Below are 22,227 nucleotides of genomic sequence, written 5' to 3' on the forward strand. Positions count from 1 at the left end.
TACAGGCACAATGACTTTGAAAAAGAGTAATAAAATTTGCTGTATATAGAGCTGGGTGGATAGGAATAATGCTCCAAACATCTGGTTATTTCAGCCAATTACGTATTATGTGGTAAATAAAAGGTAAAGGATTCATAAAACCTTCACGAACATTTTTACGGAACCAAATTTGCGGATTATGATGTATTGAAACAGAAAAGATTTATCAGTATCGCTGGATCAAAGAGAAGAACCGAGGGCCATTTTTTCATTTTAACGATGTCTTGCAGGAATGTGATTTGGGGCAGTAAATTAATGAAGGCGAAGCTAATAAACAGCAGGCACACAGGTTCATAAACTATTTTTAAAAAACATATTAGGTAATTATGGAAACTAATTAATGACCGCTCTAGTCGCCAAGCCGAGTGTTCAATTGGGGTGAGGCGAAAGTGTAAGGAAAGTCCTAATGTTGTCCTGTAGGTAATGTGGACACCACCCCTGGCTCATGTGTTGCATCATCAGTGCCTGGGCGGACGACTGACCTTTTGAAGGGGACGTCGCCTGTCTGTTCGTCCACATAGTCCTGCTTGAGCTCCTCAGGAACATCACTGTCGCTGTCGTAGTCCTGATACACGCTCTTCTCCAGCTCGTCTGACTCATACTGACATGCACAGACAGAGACAGGGCCACCGTCAGGTGACCATAATGGAAAGGACATCATCTCGCTCTCGCCCTGGACGGGTTATGAAGCAATCAGGTCAACGCTGATAGAAGCACGAACGGCGGCTGGTATATTTCTCATTTACTTTTCCGTACACTGTGGCCACTACTTCAAAACTGGTGATGAGCACAGCACTAAATGCTAGGTGTAGGGTGTTCAAAGAGGTCTTCGGGTTATACAGAAACAGAAGAAACAAGGAAGAACCATCTTGTCGATATCTTGTCAGTGTGTAATTATTTTGCCTAGAACACAATCTTTAATAAGGCTTCAAATCATTTTGGAATTCGCAAAAAGGGTTCATCTTTACAATTCCGGGCCAGCCATACGTAAGCACAAATGGTTTTGAAGGTGCTCAACAATTAGCGTAGGGATGTGTTAACATGCTGCACAATCTGGACCTCAAATTCAGCATCAAGGGGGACCAGAAAAACCAAGAACATCATTTGAAGGCAACGCCCGTTTCTGGGAGCATCTGGGGGTCATTTAAAAACAAGGGATTGTACAGTAATGTAATGACCCCACTTAAAGGGGTCAAACTTTCTTAGGCTCAAAGATGAAAGGAAGATCTGCTTTTGATTTTTTTAAACGGTCTCAATGGGCCATCCTCTGACTGTATAGGTGTGCTTAATGCTGCTCAGCTCAAGAACGCAGCTCCCAGCGGAACCAAAGCAGCCTGCATGAATCTTGCCTCAGAATATGGTCCTATGTATGTGTGACTAATAAAACTATTTTGCTGTGATTCTGTAATAATAATATTTGCAATTTGCTATGATTATATATATACACACACACACACACACACACACACACACACACTTTTGACAGGATTATTTACACTCTGCAAATGATTAAAATGAAGTTGCCCTCTATCTCCATGGCATCTCTTCATCTGAAGGCCACCGCCTCTGGCCGTCAGAACACGGTGTTTGTGTCCATTACGCCATTTCATCTTTAAATGTCAAGCTAATGGCAGCCGACGCACCGCATGCGGACACCTTTACTGCCATAAAACTCGGTAATGACCCTTGTGCAGACAGTTACGGGCCTATGAACCACTTACCATCTGATAAATAATTATGTCCCGCTTAATTACGGCTCCTATTTATACTCGGACTTCAATAATAACTCACTGCCAGGCAGCACAGCTCACAGGGGAAATTTGTGTTGGTTCAACCACGATGGTGGTCAGAAGGAACTGAATTGGATTTTTTTTTTTTTTTTTTTTAAAAGGTGTTTAAAAAACTGTCACGTCATTCTTAAATTATTACCAAAAAAAAGAAAGCTCTTTAACCATATCTTGAAATGGAGTAAAAAAGCCATTAACTAAAGGTAACCAGAGGTAATTTCAAACTTTATCTATTCTAACTGCAATCCTGTTATATATACATGGATGTATTTGTATGTGTGTGTGTGTGTGTGTGTGTAATCCCTGTGCAACAATTAATTTCACTCTTAAAAAAAAAAAAGACAAATGCTGAGATTGTGAATCCTAGTTTTCGGCACCTCACCCCATTGGATGCCAGCACGTCCTCGGTCTCCTCTTCTTTATTTTCGATCTGCATTTCAAAAGGGTTCCCGTCCTGGTGGTACTGCTCAAACAGAGAGACCTCTCCTGAGCCCGTCGAGGAGGACGCCTGTCTGTTGGGTGACACCGAGGGCGAACGGCACTGGCCCATGAACTTAAACTCCTGATAAAGGAAAAAACAACATAAGCAAACGCCCCATGAAACCATTTAAAAAACCATACATGAACAGTCTTCCAGCACTTAGTACTAATCAATTAATGAGATTTGGTTATGTAAAAAAAATAAATAATAAAAAAATAATAAAAAAAAAATCAACATTTCTAATGCTGTACACTTTCAATTCACATATCAATACACATAAAAAAAATGCCATGGACCACTTACATAGTGTTATATTATTATAATGTATAATTTGCATTAAGTGGCATTATAATAGCAGGTGCTTATAAACCTGCACTGCTGTAGTTACAAGCATGTAAGAAGCAGATTGTATTTGTGCCATCAACCAGTATTGCTTTATTGTCTAAACCACAGATGCGTGACAACGCCACTTTATCAGGTTATTTTCATATTCCAGCTGTGCCCCCCTCATACTACCACATAATCAAGGCTGAGTGCATACAGTGGCCACGTTTCGACAGTTCACTTATCTGAGATTTTAGCAGGACGTCCTGATCACAGTGCACCTACAAAACCTTGATGGACTCCCTTTAATTGGACTGTTGCAATCAATTGACTTAAGTGGATGAGAGCTGGTAATTGAAAATTATTAAAAAAATAAAATAAAAAAAAAACAACGTCTCTTTAGCTACAAATATTGCATGTAAGACAACACACAGGCTTCTCCGACGAAACCTCAGGCCAGGTAATTCCGCTTTTATCCTGCTCGCCTTGCCTGCCGTGTCGTGGGGCACGTCGCCATCATCCCATTAGTGCTTGACATTATCGCTAAGTGCCAAATGACGTTGGCACCGGGCCGCCAAAAATACCACAGCCGCATTTTGCTCATCGTGCATCTGGACATTTATTTATATAAATCTTTCAGTGTTAAGCTGAGGCTGCAGGCCGCGCAGTTTAGGCGAGAAAAGCCCGCGACTGTACTGCAGAGGAACTCCCGAGTTCTCGTTCGCCCCAGGGCGCCTGTTTCAGGCAACACTCAGTCAATACTCAATTTCTGCTAAAGAAAAAAAAAAAAAAAAACGAAGGAAGAAACGGTGTCACCTTCGAGTGCTCCACCGACGCCGCGTGCGTTTGTTTCCCCTTCGCGTGGCAAAGAATTAAATGAACGAACAAGGAATAAAAGTTCTGCAGCTGTCGCTTTGATTCACTTAAGACGGGGAGTCCCTTCTGCTAAATAAAAAAAAAAAGGTAACAACACTTGACATCTTTCTGTCACTGTTGCCAAGTTCTAAGAAATGTCAAGTGACCTCAGGTGAGCACTTGGTGAACTGGAGACTCCGAATTGGTTGTAGATGCGTGTGACGGCTGCTTGCGCCCCGAGGTGTGCCTGCTGCCCTGCACCCAGTGTCCCAGGCCCGCTGGCCCACGACCCAGACAGCGAATAAGTACATTTAAACTAGGCATATCAGGCATAACATTACAACCATCCTGGCTACTAGGTCACACTTTTCTGCCTTGACTCACTGATGCATGGAATCCACTATGGAGGACACTATGGCGTGCTGTGGCACAGATGCTCGTCCTAATTAAGAAGGGGACAGTTTAGAGGCCAAATCGACATTCTTGATCTTGCAGAGTGGCAGGACTCATTGTCCCGTTGAAAGAGGGCACTGACATCAGGGAATATTTTTTTTTTTTTTTTCCCCTCACATAAATGGGCGTTCCCGTGAATGGCAGAGCCAGAGATTTTCCAGCTGAACATCGCACAAAGCATCACAGGGCCTCTGCTGACCTGACTTCTTCACCATGCCTCCTCCACATGATGTAAAAGAGAACGCGATACGTCGCAATACGTCGATACGTCGGCTCAGGGCCCCTTATTCCACTGCACAATTGTCCAGTTCCGATGTTCATAGGTTTGTGACCGGCCTGCAGGTACACGGCCCCGAACACAGCCAACTGAGATGCCCTGCGTGTTCTGGCACCAATTTAGCAGAACCAGAATGCACTCTTTTCAGCCATCCGAGCTACAGCAGCTCGTCTGTTGCATCAGGCTGTGTGGGAATAAATTTCCATTAGAAGTTAAAGTTTCATTTTTAATTCAGTTTTTTTCAATTACTTGTTAATGTCTTGAAATTGAGTTGCAATCGGCCTTTGCATCATACCACTCATTTTAGAGTTAGAGACACACTTTTACCCAGAAGTTCCTCCTCCCTGTTAACCATTAAAATGTGTTGGGGGAGTCATTATTAATTTACTTTTACTTATTACTGTTTTAAACTAAACTAAACAAAAAAAAATAGCTGCAAGGGCAGGAAACTATTCTGACATTGACAAACACAAATTAACGTTTTCTTTCAGTTAATGGTTTCCACCGTTTCGCTGACCTTCAACGCGAATAATTTCACTGCTTGTTTCTTCCAACTTACATGGAGCTGCGCAATGCTGAAGTTTGACTTAACGGGGCACAATTCCCATGTCTCGTTTTCCAGAAACATTCGAAGCTCCTCCAGGCGGACCCTGAGAGACACAGATGGGGGGAGGGGGGAGTCGGGGTTGGTAGAGTCACAGTGAGCAACATGTTTTTGGCGAAATACTCAGCAAGATGAAAAGAGGATGAACAGAACGTGAGCACAGCGTCAAAAGCAATTTACCCTCAGGTCGCGACCGTTTTCTGAAATGGGAAAAACTTGACATAATTCCCATGAGCACCAGTCTCTCAACCGTTAAAAGGAAACGATTGCGCAGGAGAGACAATAAGAGACGTGGGGCAGCGGTGGCCTAGCGGTTAAGGAAGCGGCCCCGTAATCAGAAGGTTGCCGGTTCGAATCTTGATCCGCCAAGGTGCCACTGAGGTGCCACTGAGCAAAGCACCGTCCCCACACACTGCTCCCCGGGCGCCTGTCATGGCCGCCCACTGCTCACTCAGGGTGATGGGTTAAATGCAGAGGACAAATTTCACTGTGTGCCCCGTGTGCTGTGTATCACATGTGACAATCACTTCACTTTACACTTACACTTATAAAAGAGAACGCTCAACTCGCACCTCATCTGCATTCATATTCAACATTTTTAACATGAACCATACTCACGATTATCACCCGTCTTATGGAAGTGGGAGGGAGAGACGTTTTATTGTCATTTTCGTCTGAGACTAAGCCAGCGGGCACATTTTATCCTGTAATGACAGAATGCCTTGACGACGCCCGCATTCGGAACCGCCGGCGGCTCCTCGTTCCACGGGTGCCACCCAGGGCGTCGCAGAGGAATCCGAAAATTATGCACGAGCAGCGAGCGTCCTGCCTCCATTTCTTACTGAGGAGGTGTCGCTGAAACACCAGGAAAATGGACGGCTTCATTAGACGGCCATTAGCGCTGCACCATGCTGATCGTTTTTTTTTTACATTTTTTTATTTCCTTTTCATTTCACTTTTTAAGTAGAGGCGGAGCTGTGATGGACCCTCGTGTGGGAGAACAACTCCCTCTGTGGCCCAGCGAGAGTAGCCGGCACCTTGCAGCTTTTCCCAGGTTCGATTGGGCTTTAATAACTTCATATCATGTATGAATTATACACCAGAGAGTGTGTAAGAGTACACAAATGATTTGAATCGGTCTATTTTCACGCAGTTAAAGTAATTACAGCTCTCATAAGTGAATCCCGCTCTTTATAGACGGTGACCTTATTTGAAAAGTATGTAGACAAACCGCTGTATGTATTGATGTCACCCACACATACTAGTGCATTTAGTATAATTAGAATATTCTGATTTCCAGCGGAAAATATTCAGTGCCCCAGAGGGGCAGCACAGCCGCAACATCAACACCCATAAACATACATATCATCTTAACGTGCAGAATTTCGACTAAAGGCACACAAAAACTACCTAAAAACAAAACACAATTCCAACGTCACGCACACAACTAAACAAAAACTCAATAAATTCAAAAACCACGCCCTTGCGGGGTGCAGAGAGCCCGCCAAAAACTGCAAAAACATTACCATAATCCAGCCTTCATGCACGAACGTTCCCGCGCGTATTGTGCACAATTACATGCGACAACGCCACACGGTTCAAAACACGCGATAGACGTCACGGTTTCTGTAGATTCTGATTCTGACTGGAGCAAACTACGGTGGCGTGGCAAAAAAAGGCGAGTTTTCATGACTGAGGAGATGCTGGATATTCTGGTGCAGAACAGCAATTTGTCCTGTTCAACATCTGATGAAGAGATTTTCAGATCCCTTCTTCTGAAATTTATGCACTTTATGTTTTAGAATGTATTATTATAAAAATGTATTATTCATACATTTTTTCAGTTATAGTTTTTTTTTTATGTGAAGTGATTGTTATTGTGATACAATGCAACAGAGCACACAGTGACACGGTGAAATGTGTCCTCTGCATTTAACCCATCACCCTGAGTGGGCACTGGGCAGCCATGACAGGCGCCCGGGGAGCAGTGTGTGGGGACGATGCTTTGCTCGGCGGCACCTCAGTGGCACCTTGGCAGATCGGGATTTGAACCGGCAACCTTCTGATTACGGGGCCGCTTCCTTAACTGCTAGGCCACCACTGCCCCCCACCACTATACAACCCATATCCAAAACAATACGAAAACTGCAATAATTAGATGGAATGAATAACTATGGTCACAAGAAAGTAAAAAAAAAAAAATAGTTTGGTTCCTAAAAAAATCTCAAATGACAGATATGGTGTCCAAATTATCACCAACGTGCCCAAATTGATTGGTTAGTGTCCATTTGGAAATTTCTCTACTAATGCTCCCTGTTCTCTTTTATAGCAATATGCAGGTTTATTATTAGGGTTTAGAAGTACGGGTTACTTTTTTTTTTCTTTTTCATATACTTTAGTGTTCCATCTTCATTTTCTCTGACCCAGTTGACATATATGCTGATTCCTACACTCTGGAGTAATTTCAGAAGCATTAGGATATAGATTTAAAATAACTATACTAATAGAACATACATTTTTTTTTTTTTTTGGGGGGGGGGGGGGGGGGGTCCTGTCAAAAAGGGGGCTCAGGGCTGATCAGATTTAGTTCTTTATTGTGATTTATTCATTTAATGATCGATGGTCATTTCTAATAATCTCGCCAGAATTTTATTTTGATCCTGCGTATAGGTTCTCAGCACCAGCTACCAGCCTGCTGCAAACATCATTAGGTCACATAAATCAATGCCAGTGCCTCTAAGTCGCCTCTAATTTCTTGCCAATTCCACAACTGCATGAATTATATCTGCATGAAAAGTGCAGAATATGGCATTCAGTTGCATGAAACCATAAATCTAGGGTCTTATAAAGGTGTAGGTTTGGGGGGAGGTTTCCAAAACAAGCTGTGGTCACTCAGGGTCCTTTTTAAATCCGAGTCACGGCTGATGACTGAGAACGCTGCAACAACCCCTGAGCGACGCTCGCAGATTCTCCAGCGCTGACCTACTTCATGTTCCAGAGTTCTAACCTCAAGAGGGCTAAATGAGACCATAGGAGATGTTTGGGGGGCGAGGTGGTTCTCTCACCTGTGGTAGTTCTTAAAGTAGTTCACACTCTGACGTTTGATGGACTCCTGCAGCACCTCCGACTTGCTGCCACAGAACTCCTCGCCAACTTGCATGAGCCTGTGGCCGGGAAGTAAGAGGAAAAACAGAACTGAACTGGACGTGCGGTAGGTGGGTCGACCTCCGTAATTAACCTCATAGTGTGATTTCACAACACATGGAGCCCTGAGAGCGCAGACTATGATGGCTTCTTTCAGAGCCTCCAGCGACCTGTGAGCGCCGGGCCAAGGCTGCACCAGACCTCAATGACCCTCCAATTAACGGGACTGTAAAGAGAGCTGATTACGGCCCTTTTCACAAGGGACGGGCGCCAAGTCGCATGCTTTCTGCAGCAATTAGCACTAATGAGGACATGGGTTCCTACCTGCTGATAATGTCCAGCACCAAAATGAAGTCATCGTATTTAAAGCTGGACATGTCTGTCCCCAACAAGTACGCCTTGACTTTCAGCTGGACGTCCTGAGGAGGAGGAGGACAACAGAACATCGTTAGGAAAGGCTGAAAAGACAGTGAATAGTGGCAGAGAACCAGAACATACCTGCCAGATCCTAGTGAGGCCGTGTTCTAGTTTCTTCTTCACATAGGTACGGCCCACAATGGACTCGTCTGACTCGTCCTCACCGTCTCCATCTACAGAGGAATTTACATGACAATCTCAAGATGGGTTCATTTTCTGTTGATTTAGATTATTGGTTGATTTGGTTTTTGGTTGTCAAGTAGTGGTGGCCTAGCGGTTACGGAAGCGGCCCCCGTGATCAGAAGGTTGCCGGTTCGAATCCTGATCAGCCAAGGTACCACTGAATCCTGATCAGCCAAGCACCGTCCCCACACACTGCACCCCGGGCGCATGTGTGAGGGGTTCAGCAGAGGACACTTTTTGTTGTGTCACCGTGTGCTGTGCTGCAGTGTTTCACAATGACAGTCACTTCACTTTCACGTTTATTCTCAAACGCAACATTTTTTAATGCCAGTCATAACAGATGTATTTTCCACGGTTTGAGAAGCACAGTCTAGGCCCCCTTTTAGGTGCTGTACCACATACCTCATCAGTCAACCAAATGAACCAATCAGACCAAAGGGCTGCATTATTCTTTTCCCTCTCATTGTTCTCAAAAGACATATCTCAGAAAAAAAATATATCACAAAGAAAGATGGTAGCCTAAGAAATAGTTGATCTAACTTTGATTGTCACAGACAACTTCACAGACAAGCCATAACATCTAACATCTGCTACTGACAGTACTGTTACGGGTTTTTTTATTATTACCTCCCCTCTTAAACTCTTGACACATCACACAACGTTTAAGGTCGGGAACTGGTTTGAGCAAACACTACAGTCAAGTTACAAGTGGTTTACTCTAGAATGATGCAATTCTTGATTTAGAAAATGTTATTTGTGCCCCTGTCGCCCCTAACACGGTCAGCAGAATATCATTCTGTCGTGTAACAAAAACATGGCAGTACAAGACAAGCAAAGTTTTCATCTTGTGACACGCACGACTTCTTGGGGACATTGGGAAACGTAATGTCAGGACAGAGAGAAGACATTCCCTGTGACAGTTGTCATCAGGAGCACCGGGCGTTCGTTATTAGTCTTTGCGCTCTCCGCTTAGCCCGATGACGTGAGCTTGGCACGCCGGGAGGCACTCGGCTTCTGTCCTAGCGTCGCTGCAGGGCACCTTTTGGCTCCTTTCTGGTGTCGCTTGCATCAAAATGAAAGAAAAGGATGGGGGGAAGGGGGCACGGCAGAAAAAAGAACGAGAGTTCTCCGCCTGCTCAGTGTGACCGCCATTACAATGGCATCACTCACCCACGCAATCAGCTCCAGCCTTTCACGCTGCAATGCAAAATGTATAAGCTCTCCTCATGAAACTTAGAGGAGACGTATGACCTTAGTTACACCAAAGCTCACATTGCAGTAGCCTCTAGTATATTAAAAAAGAGAGAGAGAGAGAGAGAGAGAGAGAGAAATTGAATTGATGCAATGATGCAAAAACAAAACAACACACATGTTGAATGCAAATGTAACAGGTGTGGAAAAAATATGCATCCGTAATTTCTGCTGCTCCTATGATTTGAATATCAGGCTGATGTTCTAAACGTTCCAGCAGATCCTCCTCTGACCTGTTGGCTTGAATCGGGCTTCGAAGAAGGGTCGCAGCCGAGCCAGGGAAACACGTCGATGCCAAAGAATCAGACGGCGAGGAGAGGTTCCATTCAGTTTTTTTTTTTTTTTTTTTTTTTAAACTCCTCCTCACTCAAGGAGACAATTACCTTTTCTTTTTCTCTTTTCTTGCAGATCGTCTTGGGGCTCTGGGTTTCATCGATATATCAGTGTTCATGTCAAATGGTGGGAAAGAGGACTAATAAATGGTCTCGGCAGAGAAACGCTCTCATTTTTACATTTCCGACCATGAGAGCTGCATTAAAGGATGCATTTCACAGCCTGAAAATTTGCCTTTGAATATGTGCATGGGTTACACGGCTGGTAAAAGGTCACTGTCACACTGCGCCCAGATCGGCAGGGCTTCAGGCGAACACTGGCCTTTCACTTGGACGCAACGCTGGTGATCTCTCTGTTCTCGGCGCGTTTAGGTCATGGAGCCAGAGAGAAAGTAGAGAACCAGGAAAGAATAGAGGGGGGAAAAAAGTAAATGGAGCTGAAGAAGATCCTGCCAGCGAATGTGTCTACGCCAAACAACGATCAGGATAAATGATGACTTTCTCTTCCTTCTGCTGGGGTCTGAGTGTGCCAGCGGAAATGGTGGATATCTGAAGGTATCAACCTATATGAGGGTCTTACACTTTTAATAAAAAAAAAAAAAAAGCGCATGGAGAAACAAAGAAATGAGGGCATGTGCTCTGTACGTATGGCCAGACGTCATTCTGACATCCTTGCACCTTATCCCACTCTAGAGATTAAGTGAGACAAAAGAGGGGGCTTATTTCAGCACGTTATCCATTCACGAGTGCTAAAGCGGTCTTCCTGTTCCATTTCACACGAAGCACTTCTGCTGGATTCGGACAAATCTTCACCACATTTAAGATCAAAACGACATGAAACAAGGAAAAAATTAACATAAGGGTGTGGCAACCACTAATAAACATACATTGGTATGGTATAATTCGATATATATTTTGCAGACAATGACAAAAATATTTTTTTTCTGCTTTAAAAACGCCTTAAACCCGAGCAATCTGACGTATACGTAGCAGTTTAATGATGTACAATTTGCGATTTTAAATTGGCCATAAGTATGAGTGTGTGTGAGCACACGCCCTGCGGTGGGCTGGTACCCTGTCCAGGGTGAGTCCACAGCCTGAACCGGGTACGGGCTCCAGCAGTCTCGACAATGAAGGTCTGAAAGGTTATGGTTATTGTGTGAGTGAGTGACATATTAAATTTTAATGACTATATTTACATTTACAGCATTTATCAGATGCTCTTATCCAGAGCGACTAGGAACAGTCCCCCCTGGAGACACTCAGGGTTAAGTGTTTCGCTCAGGGACACAATGGTAGTAAGTCCTGTGACTTTGAGGCCTTCTGGTTCATAGGCAGGCGTGTTAACCACTAGGCTAACTACCCAAAGTAAATTGCAAATTAAACATTTGCTGCCAGTTTTCATGCTTTTTTCCCTTCAAATTTATGCTAGTGACTGATTAAATCAATCACTAGAGGATCCTCCAAATTCTTGGAATAATGTACGGTATGCACAGGAGTGGAGGCCATGTCACAAGGCTTGAAAAATGTTCCAGATCCTCGTTTAACCTGGAAGCAGTAGATGTTGGGCTGTTATCAAAGGACTACTTGGCTGCCGACCACCGAGTCGGTTTTTCTCCGCATAATTTCGCCCCAAGAGGAGGACAATGATGCGGAGCCCAGATGCAAACTGTGGATGACTAAGTGAAGCCATTAAACAATGCCGGCTGCCTAATTCCAAGTCTTCCCAATTCTTTACACATAGAGCATTTTCACGTGAAGACCTGGATTATTTCGCAAGGGGTGGTGCAAGAGAACGATAACCTAAAAGAAAAAAGCTGTTTGCTTTATATTTGTTAAACATTTTGATAAAAACTCAGATTAAATTAGGCTTTTTTCCCCCTAGTTGGGTGTTTTTGCAGTGTTTGAAGGGTTTTATCTATGAAGGGTAAAAACGCAGTGTGGGTTCGGTCATTCGGACGGAGAACACCAACACGTTCAGTTTAAAGGTCATTGCACCTTTCATAAAGTTTCCCCTTTAAACACAAATCAGTTCGATTTTTTTCTGATCAAAGTCCCTTTTTGGAAGTAAATGCTTTGTAACACAGACCTGTTTTAGTTTTTGGCAGTTTCGGTCTAAAACGCCTGTCAATGTAAACACATAATTAAAAGTCAAGGGGAGAGTGAGAGAACAGCGTCATGGCTATGCTTAGTGCACTGTGATTAGCAGGGATTGTCTAACTGGGGAGGTGGAAAAATTATTCTGAAAGCCAGCAAGAGGAAACAAAATGAAAATGAATAATCAGCTACAAATTGTCTTCAAATGCAAATGCATCTTTGAACCAGTTCAAGCCTGAAAAATATTACAAATATTACTATGGTAAAAACAAAATTGAAACGAGTGAGTCAGATTGTCCACCATTTATCTCAACTGTAGCATTTAATAATCTGTTCTATGGAGGTGTGAAGTGAATCAGGTTCATCTCCACCTTTAAAATCCAAGACGGAAATGAAATGATATCCGCATTAGCCATTTTTTTTTAAGTCAGAGCATGGAAATTAATGTAATATCATAATTAAACAGACCATAGTCAAATAATACAACGGATATAATGGATATATTGTTAAATTTCAGAAGATGATTAGCAAGATTCTTTTTATGGTTGTAACTAATGTTGGAAGTCATGGAATTTTATTTTATTAAAAGTCTGGACGCACCTTCTCATTCTATGTGTTTTCTTTATTTTCATGACCATTTACGTTGGTAGATTCTCACCGAAGGCATCAAAACTATGAATGACATGTGGAGTTGGTGCCTTCAGTGAGAATCTACCAACGTAAATGGTCATGAAAATGTGAAGGTGTGTCCAAACTTTTGGCCTGTACCTGTGTGTGTGTGTGTGTGTGTGTGTGTCTGTGTGTGTGTGTGTATATTTTTTTTAATTTTTTTTTATTCTATCACCAGTAAGGTGGGACAAAGAGCCCCTTGACACCTAATGCTGAGGTTGAACCAAAGAGCGGCTGCCCTTGTTGACCCCAGCGCTGGACACGAAGTGGAAATGCAACTCGAGCTCCGACGCGGCCCTGAGAGAAAACAACAGGGCGTTGATGCCGCATTTGATAGGGATGAGCTAAGCTAGGGCAGAGGCAAGCAGGAGCTTTTCCAATTGGACTTCTATGCTACATATTTGAAAAAGTTGAAAACAGTATTTCTCATAAGCCCAAAACATAGCGACCCTAATCCTCAAGGACGTGATTTTTAGCTCCTTGAGCGTTTAGTGAGCGTATTCTGCAAAGAGCTAAATCATAGTGCGGTTGAACGGCACAATTTCCTGCTAAAGTTCAAAAGGGCAACACAAAGCGCTCCCTGATGATAGAGTGAGACATTGAATATATATTCCCCCCCCCCCTTTTTTTTTTTTTACAGTAATATATGTGCGAGAGGGTCGGTGCAGCGTATTCTGACTATGTAAACACTTGGTGTTCCTGGAAAGGTCTTGTGGAAAGAGCATCCATCCTGGGGCCCCGAGACAAGCAGGAAGGCAACTCGTCCACATCTCCTCTTCGACGAGCCAAAACCGCCGAAACGTGGCTTACCAACACACTCTCGCTCTTTCATGTTCTCCTTCACTTGTTCTCCTCCCACGTACGATCGAGAAAGAAGGGCGCCTGGGAGACGAGAGCCGCTAAGTCCGCACGATGCATCAACTGCAGGGGCACGCAGTCTGGTTAAACGAAGACTTGTTACGCTCTATTTTCGGCCCTATTTTCAAACTCACGCTAAGCAAAGAGCAATGCAGCTTGTTCGAAAGTTTAAGTTCGAAAGACAAAAACAGCGTACATCATTTAAGACCGTGTCACTATCCTTTTGTATCTATTTATTTATGCATCCTGATAACTTGACTGAACAAGTCCCAAAGACAGTGCTCTTTACGTCTAAGTAACAGTGACATAAAAAATTGTTTATTAACATATTTTAGTCCCGTAATTTTATTAGCCCGTAAACTTCATGTTCTCGTAGATGTGAAGGACAACTATGTGGGCACATACACGTTTTTGTTTTTTTTTTTTTTTGACAAAAAGTTAACTGGGTCAAATTACAATTTGATTGTTAACCTTGACATAATACGCAATGCACTTCACATGGAAGTATTTGCTAAAACTTTTCAAGTGTAATGACAACTGACCATGGAACAAACTCTCTGCTAAAAAGAGGTTATACACAGACTTGTAGTTGTAACAGAGGTATTTTTAAATGAGTTGTTAGCTTTAGCTTCCATCTGGCCAACAGGCCAACAATGCATTGGAACGGTGAATTGAAGGTGCAAAATGTCCTACAAAAGGGAAGCCCATGGCAATTAAACAAAAGAAGAAGTAAACTAAACAAATAAAAGATTAGCTAGTTAGTTGGCAGCCCAGTCAGTTGACTGGCTAGTTAAAAATCCAGTATTATAATGAAGATGTTGTAGTCCACTTTATATTAATTTAGTTACTCAGGCAGCCACTAAAGACAACTATTCCGCTGATTATCTGGCGGAGCCTCCTCTCTGAAAATCAGCGAAATTGGCAGTGATCTTCCCGCCGCTGCTGAAATGGATGCTCCACTATGGCTGGCAGATGCCGTAATGACCAGAGTGAGATGTAACATCATAGCGGATCACCGGTCCCTTCACACGGAGCGAGGCCATTTATCACCTCTCCACACTCTGGGGTCTTTCTCACTCAACGTGAAGGTAGTCTGTACACTGGCTGCAAATCCAACTCCATGGACAAGGGGGGTGGGGGGTAAAAAAAAAAAAATGCATTTGGTCACATATTGATTACTGGAGCAGCTTGGGCCTTCTGAATCCTGACATTAATTGTCAATGTAGAACAATCACATGGCTAAATGCTTTCATCCACACTAGGGGATCTGAAAGGCCAGTCAATTTGTTCCTTTTTAGAGGAGGGGGGCACCTTTCCATCAAAACTTCAAGGACACAGTTTGTGGCAGGTTATAGGGGACATAAATAACTAAGTGGAAGTGGAAAATTCATTCAGATAAAGATGACCACAATCCATTCTTATTAGAGACAGCCTTGCTTTCTTTGATCTTGAACAAAATGTACAGTCGGGTTGTCCTTTCCACTTCTGAATCAAAACCCTCAATTTAGTGTCAATGACAAGTCCTTAAAAATGTTTTTTTTTAAAGGGAAAAATTATGGGTGCATTTGGGAATTTATTTACCTTGGTATCGAAACCAAAATTTCATGCAGTGGAGATTACGGGTGAAGAAAGAAATGAAGATCACTGTCGCAAATATGTCCGAGCTGTAAGTGGCCATCCATTTGTTTGAGGTTAGGTGATTTTTCGAACCAGTGAATGGCAACACAAGGCAAGCATTGTTGTTGGAGTGGAGTTTATATGGGATTCTTGGGTAGCATAGTCCAGGCTATGAAAAAAAGCAGTGAGGATGTGGTCTTTTTTTTTTCTTCTGCCAACTGTTTGATGTTAATGTGTGTGTGAATTGAAATAAATTGTAGCCACTGCTACAACCCGGGAAAATAACCCCAGAGCATCAAGAGGTTTCAGCCGTGGAGCTAAACGACGTGAGGCTTAGCATGCTTAAAATTTGACAGAAAAAAACAATTACTATTGTTTGACAAATGAATACTGACACTGATTAAGTAGGTCGGTGTTACAGAGTTCTTGCCGAGATAAAGATCCCAACACTGTCAGTCTACTATCAAAAATATTTTGAAGTCAGTGCCAGTTTAAACCAGGGCACCTCAGGGCAAAAATTCAGGCATAAAACGGAAACATCAAATTTCAAAATGCAGTGAGTTTAATAGGTGATTTAGTCAAAATAGATGACCTGAACGTTGACGTTTTCCAATTTCATGCTCATGAATGATAAGAGTAGTCCATGAAGTTGAAAATGTCCTTTAGCTCTCGCTGTGTTATGACCCACATAATTTGATAATTTGATTAATTGTATAAAAAAACCAGCACAATTATGCATAGTTAATAACGACTCTGATTATGTCAATTTCTGATTACTGCAAAATAATCCAAACACAAATCAGATAAAATTGATTAAATTGTGAGTGATTCTTAAGACTAAAGCTTGACATGATATTTAAAACTATTACAAGGACAAATGCAAAAATTCACTCTTCAAGAGTGGAGCGAACACCAGGCAGTGTATAGATAACAAAACACTGATGCTTTAACAGTGTTATAACTGCTTTAACAGCCATAATAATTAACTAAATAATTCATTACCTTAATATTATTAAATATTTTTTAACAGTTTTCCTATTCACATTGTACATAATTACAACTATTCACAAGATGTCTGACAAATTGCCGTTGTCAGAGTACAAACAACCTGTCCAAACTTTAATCTATTGCCAGTTTGTTCAGTGACCTCAAATGGTGACCCACAGGTGGTGCAGCGAAGTGAGGTTGTAAAACACATTCAACGCCACACGACTCTCAATTACCCCTGTGATCCTTCCTCTGTGGTACAAGCCTCGGAATCCATTTCCCTTTATATGCCTATACCTGGTGAATTTAAAGAACCTACACAATACTTATAGAGCCATCAATCCTGAAAAGCAGCACTGATCTGAGAAAAAACACTAAGCTAAGAACATTGTTAAGTGCCCATGGAACTTCAAGCACAGTTCTCTGGAATCCTGAGGGAAACGTTGTATCTCGTGGTTCTTTTTTTCTTCTTCTTCAGACCAAGGACGTCTTCCCACCCAGTGAAAACTTAAGTGTGTGACCAATATAAGAACAAATGACAGAACTGTGGCCCTTCTAAGTTATTGATGCATAATAGAAGGGAGGTGGGAAATATATAAACAAAAACAGAATAAATACCTGTAGCGGGAGTGGCTTCCTCCTTGTCCTGCTCCTCATGCCACTGCATGGTCCTGTGATAGCTGAGCATCACCTCCCACAATGCTTTGCAGAGGTCGGTCAGGCATGGGATGTAGCTGTCAGTAGTGATATGCTGGTTAGGGGGGGGAGGAGACGAAAGAAAGAATTAATCCTGCAAACGTCCTTACAGCAAAGAAGACAATGTTGCATCGTCTAAAAAAATATCTTGACAAATGAAGAGGGCCGACAAGGACATTAGTGCCACTTTGATTATTGATTAACCAAGACAGCAGAGAGGTGACGCATCTCTCCGAAAAAGACCCAACACGCAAATGCTGCACACAACACGCCCAAGTCTCTGTGTTCGGCGAATGAGGAATTACTCTTTTAATTAGAGCATAATTAACACACGCGCACGGTGCAGGTACATTTCATTATGCAGATCCAGGGGGGAATAAATGTTCAAAGGTGCAGAAAGTGCTAAGTCTTTAGCATTTTGTAGCTTCAAGACAGAAAGAGGGAAACTTTTGCACTAGCTGAGAGAGACACACACACACTACAAAATATGTGGAAGGTTTATCTGAGCTGTGGAGCCGACTGTTTTGTAGGCTTTGTTTTGAAACCTAACAGTGCGTTGCCCTCCCAAAAGCCTGCTGGGGGATTGTTAAAGATCCAGTTCACTAAATTTTATTGTGACATTTCTAAAAAAAAAAATTTTCTTTTTTTTTTCTCCTCCTGTCGTCAGCATAAATTGTCCTCCTACGGACTGATAAAGTTGTTCGTGCCGCACGTTTACTATAATGTCAAATCCACAGTAATCTCCACACTGATGAATACTAGTGCCAATGAAGTCATCAAGCAGTAATTAAAAGTGAGCTGATGTAAAACTTTACTTTCAGCTGATTGTCACATGTGATACACAGCAGCACAGCACACGGTGCACACAGTGAAACTTGTCTTCTGCATTTAACCCATCACCCTGAGTGAGCAGTGGGCAGCCATGACAGGCGCCCGGGGAGCAGTGTGTGGGGACGGTGCCTTGCTTAGTGGCACCTTGGTGGATCGGGATTCGAACTGGCAACCTTCTGATTACTGGGCCGCTTCCTTAACCGCTAGGCCACCACTGCTTTTGGTTAAAGACCAGCAATGCATTGGTGCCATTCTCTAACCAGCTTTCCTGGCCCAACAAAATACATAGAAATGGTTCCAGATTAGCCGCTGGTTCCATTCCGGCCCGGGAAATGCTTTGGTAGAGCAGGGATAGCAGACACATCAGCCAGAGCCCCCGCTGTCAACAGAGTCTACACTCCCAGCAGGGAACCTACCCACACCTCCGTTGCCACAAAGAGGCAAGCAAGAGTGGTTTCAAGAGTGTATGCATACAGATAATCCACACTGTAAATTATTACCAACGCGGCGAGGCACAAAGCCCCCCCCATCTGTGGAAAAGCTAACAGGACGACGGCACTTTGGAGGATGATTTGCACACGGAAGGCCAATTCTCCAGCCCTGTTCCGATTTACCCAACAGCATGTCCTGCCAAGGGGACTTATTTGTGAGTTTGCTCCCGGACTATAAATTCGGCACGCAAAAGTTCACACACTTAACGCGGGCAAATATCGAGCCCAAGTGCTTTTCAGGGTAACCTAAGAGAAGTGGCTAAATTAATGGTTTCATTAAGTGGTCCGCAGAGCTCGGTGAGGGTAGAGTCGCCCGGTTGCCCAAGCGCTTCACCTTTTCTCCGTCTATTCTTCCACCAGTGCTCGCCTTTCTCTTCTTGATTCTAGAGTGGGGACGACTGAAACTAATCGTTTCGCCGTGAACAATACAGAAGTGCCGTGAGTGTAGAGAGGCTCTTCATCATGGAGAAATATTACGCAGCCGGAGATGAAACTTCTTTTGTAAATCCTTACAACGCAATTCATCACACTTGAGAAACGACAGAACCACTAAAAGTGTATTGAAAGTGTGATGCGAGGTGCTATTGGAACAATGTAAAGCCTTCATCTGTACAAAGCGGCATTTGGTGCAACATTTACTGGCTTTCTATCGCCAAGCCTGATGCTTCTCACGGCTTCCCGGTGCCCAGTTTCATGGACAGATTTATTCCGATCTGACTGAACCCATTCAGGTGGAAGTTCCAGATCGATCCGCTGACATGGACACGAGTAGCTTCACTGTGATAAAGCCTTTCTGAAATGCACATGCTCTGATGAGAGAGAGATCATACTGAAGTGGTTACCCGTTCACTGAACATTTATGTTTATTTCAGGTTCAATTCAGTGTCAGACTAAGGGGTATCAGGGGTATCAAATTATCAATGGAGTATCAGGTTCCCTGTAGGAAAAAAAGGCCATCGGAACTGTCATTTCATTTCATTTTGACTGACTGCCCTCAGACGCCCCAAGACATTTTGTGCAAGATTTTGTGAAGAAACGTTCCAATAGGCAGCATGAACCAAATGGTTGTAACCAGAGTGTAACCTATTATGGCAACATAAAATACACCCCTCACTTTCAATATGTATATTAGAACATTAATGAAAGTGTGCCAGTAGAGATCCTTAAATTCCACACAAGTCCATGTTCGATCCACTTATACTCTAATAATTAGTATTGTCAATTGATTACAAATTATTTAGAAATTAATTGTAAATTTTTTTTTGCAACTGTGATTCGGTGGCTATAATGTGGCAGTGGTGTCCTTGCGATTAAGGAAGCGGCCCCGAATCCCGATCCGCCAAGGTGTCACTGAGGTGCCACTGAGCAAAGCACCGTCCCCACACACTGCTCCCCGGGCGCTTGTCATGGCTGCCCACTGCTCACTCAGGGTGATGGGATAAATGCAGAGGACAAATTTCACTTTGTGCACCGTGTGCTGTGCTGCTGTGTATCACAAGTGACAATCACTTCACTATTTAAAACTTTGATGGTGTTTCGGAAAGAAGATCAGAAAGGGGTTGATGGGAATTTTTTTTTTTTTTTTTAATAACACACCCTTGCGTTTGTCACATGGCATAATGTTAAAAAACTAAAAGAGATCTGCAATGATTATCAGCCCGTTTGAATTGCATGCAAAGCTACAAACTCGTAAGGATACCGTGACGAAAGCAGACCACACGATCCAGTACTCCACAGTGATTTTTGGCTGGTCGCAAAAGACAAAGCAAACCAATGTTGCCCAGCAACAGAGAGTTGGGCAGGAAACGGTTAAGTGGGGGCCGCTTGTAGGGGCAATGGGATCCAGCAAGGTGGACAGGGCTGTTCGGAGATAAGAGGAAATTGAAGGTGCCCCTATGGGCACGACGCAGTGGAGAAAGCAGGGGTATAGTCGGCCAAGTGTAAATAGAGCTATTTTCTCGGAAGGGTCTTCAACTTCCACTTCACTGACCTGCACGAGACTCGCCGCTTTTGTTCCGGATCGTGATCAAGTCCTGCGAGCCAAACATGGTGGCGAGGCTCATCTAAATGCCCCGGTTTCCTGTTCGGATACTGCTGGCTAATGCACCGCAGAGAGTCCCCTTCACAATTTCAGTACAAATAAACAAAATATTCACAGATTCCCAATACAGACCCCCCCACAAAAAAAAAAAAATGGCAGATGAAAAATTGCAGCAGTGTTATAGTCAGCAATCTGCTGATCTGCAGAGCAAGCAAAGCACAGCCGAGCCTTTTCCATCCTAAAGGAGATCGAAGGACATTAATTCAATCTCCACAGACCAGAGATAACTAAAGGACTTGCAAAATAAAATGGTTCGGAAAACTGAAACCATAACTAAAGGCATCATGGATTAGACTCCTCCTCTGAGAAATCCATGCAGATGTACGCCAAGAGAAACATTAATTTGAAACATTAAATTCAAGTGTCACTTGAAACCACGAAAAAGTTGCTAACCAGTGGGAATAATGTAAAAGTACAGCTAATAACATTAGTATTTTTTTTTTTCAAAAATTGTGCAAGCGTTAATGTAAGGAAACATCTCTGTGCAGCTGCATACAGGCCTTTTGAATATTTTTTGCACAATTGCTAGAATTGTCTATTTTCATGTACAGCACTTGATGTTGATCCTGCAGGAGCAGGATCATGGGTAGTTCTACATTCAAGTCGAGCTCTGGGTTGCCTCCATTTTTGGTTTTGGAGCCATGTGAGAAAATAGAGCCTTGCCAAGTTTGTAGGAGGAAAAATGTTGGTCGACAGCGCTAACACGACAAACCATTACCTCTGCCACCTCACCCAATACGCTGAAAACTGACTAAATATCACAGAGCAACGAGTCTAATATCACAAGACAGTAACCCTGCACATGTTTTCTTTTAGTTCTATTCCCACGTTCAATGCAAATAAACCTTAATTTGGTGTATGTTTAAAGTGAAAGTGAAGTGGCACCTTGGTTGATCGGCAACTTTCTGATTACGGGTCCGCTTCCTTAACCCCTTAGGCCACCACTGGCCCTAAAAGGGTACTGTTTAAGGATATTATTAAACTACAACTCATATAGAACAGTAAAATGAACAGTTTATTATAAACAATTATATTGTTCAGACTCATTTGCATGTCCGTCCATTTCCTGATTATGAAGTGCCCATGGCTGTACGTTATATATATTTTAAGATTTTTTTTTTTACCCCTGTGCATTGTCAGGATTCATTGTTAGTTCCAAAATGATGTGGAATACGTGTAACTAGAAAAAACAAATTGCAGATTAGACTGATTGCTGTCATGTCTCCAGACCGATCTCATCGCGACCTTTACTCTGAGCGAGACACACGGGCACAATGAGCTGCAGCTCAGTCTAGGTTTAGTCATTTTCATGCACATATTTATACAAATAATTCACATATTTTGGGGGATTTGGTATTTGGTATTAAAATAAATAGGATGTACATAAAAAGTGAAACAGGTTCTTTACCACCCCATCAAACCCCCTGAAAAGTCGCTCGACATTTAAAGTGAAAAACCAGCATATCTCATATACATTTTTGCATGTGTTGGTAAAAACGTTCAGAGCTGTATGTACTCATTACCTGAACGGTTAGGGGAAAAACCTCTTTTAAGATGATCTAACCTTGGTTTCCAGGACCCTGGGGTCTTTTGTGGACGTACTGCCCTTTGATAACATGACACTCGCCCCTCCACCCCATACCCCGGAGCTCAGTGCACTCATTCACACTGAATGTTAATGGCGGCGACGTGCTCGTCCTCCTTTATCAGCGCATCGGCCCAAACCCTCACTG

The 22,227-nt window shown here is 42.9% G+C and overlaps 1 protein-coding gene across 4 annotated transcripts in view; it reads right to left on the bottom strand.

The window, feature by feature from the left end:
• Positions 1–22,227, bottom strand: part of vps50 (VPS50 subunit of EARP/GARPII complex) — a 96,971-nt gene that overhangs the window by 36,685 nt on the left and 38,059 nt on the right. For all 4 annotated transcript variants that reach the window (XM_028964116.1, XM_028964112.1, XM_028964113.1 and 1 more), the window contains 7 exons: positions 16,994–17,126; positions 8,463–8,554; positions 8,289–8,383; positions 7,886–7,984; positions 4,776–4,866; positions 2,209–2,388; positions 522–640 (listed from right to left, as the gene is read on the bottom strand). In XM_028964116.1, the coding sequence (XP_028819949.1) occupies positions 522–640; positions 2,209–2,388; positions 4,776–4,866; positions 7,886–7,984; positions 8,289–8,383; positions 8,463–8,554; positions 16,994–17,126 (809 nt within the window). The remainder of the gene's footprint in view (positions 1–521; positions 641–2,208; positions 2,389–4,775; positions 4,867–7,885; positions 7,985–8,288; positions 8,384–8,462; positions 8,555–16,993; positions 17,127–22,227) is intronic.

Source organism: Denticeps clupeoides, chromosome 20 (assembly GCF_900700375.1).
Source record: "Denticeps clupeoides chromosome 20, fDenClu1.1, whole genome shotgun sequence".
Classification (NCBI taxonomy): Eukaryota; Metazoa; Chordata; class Actinopteri; order Clupeiformes; family Denticipitidae; genus Denticeps; species Denticeps clupeoides.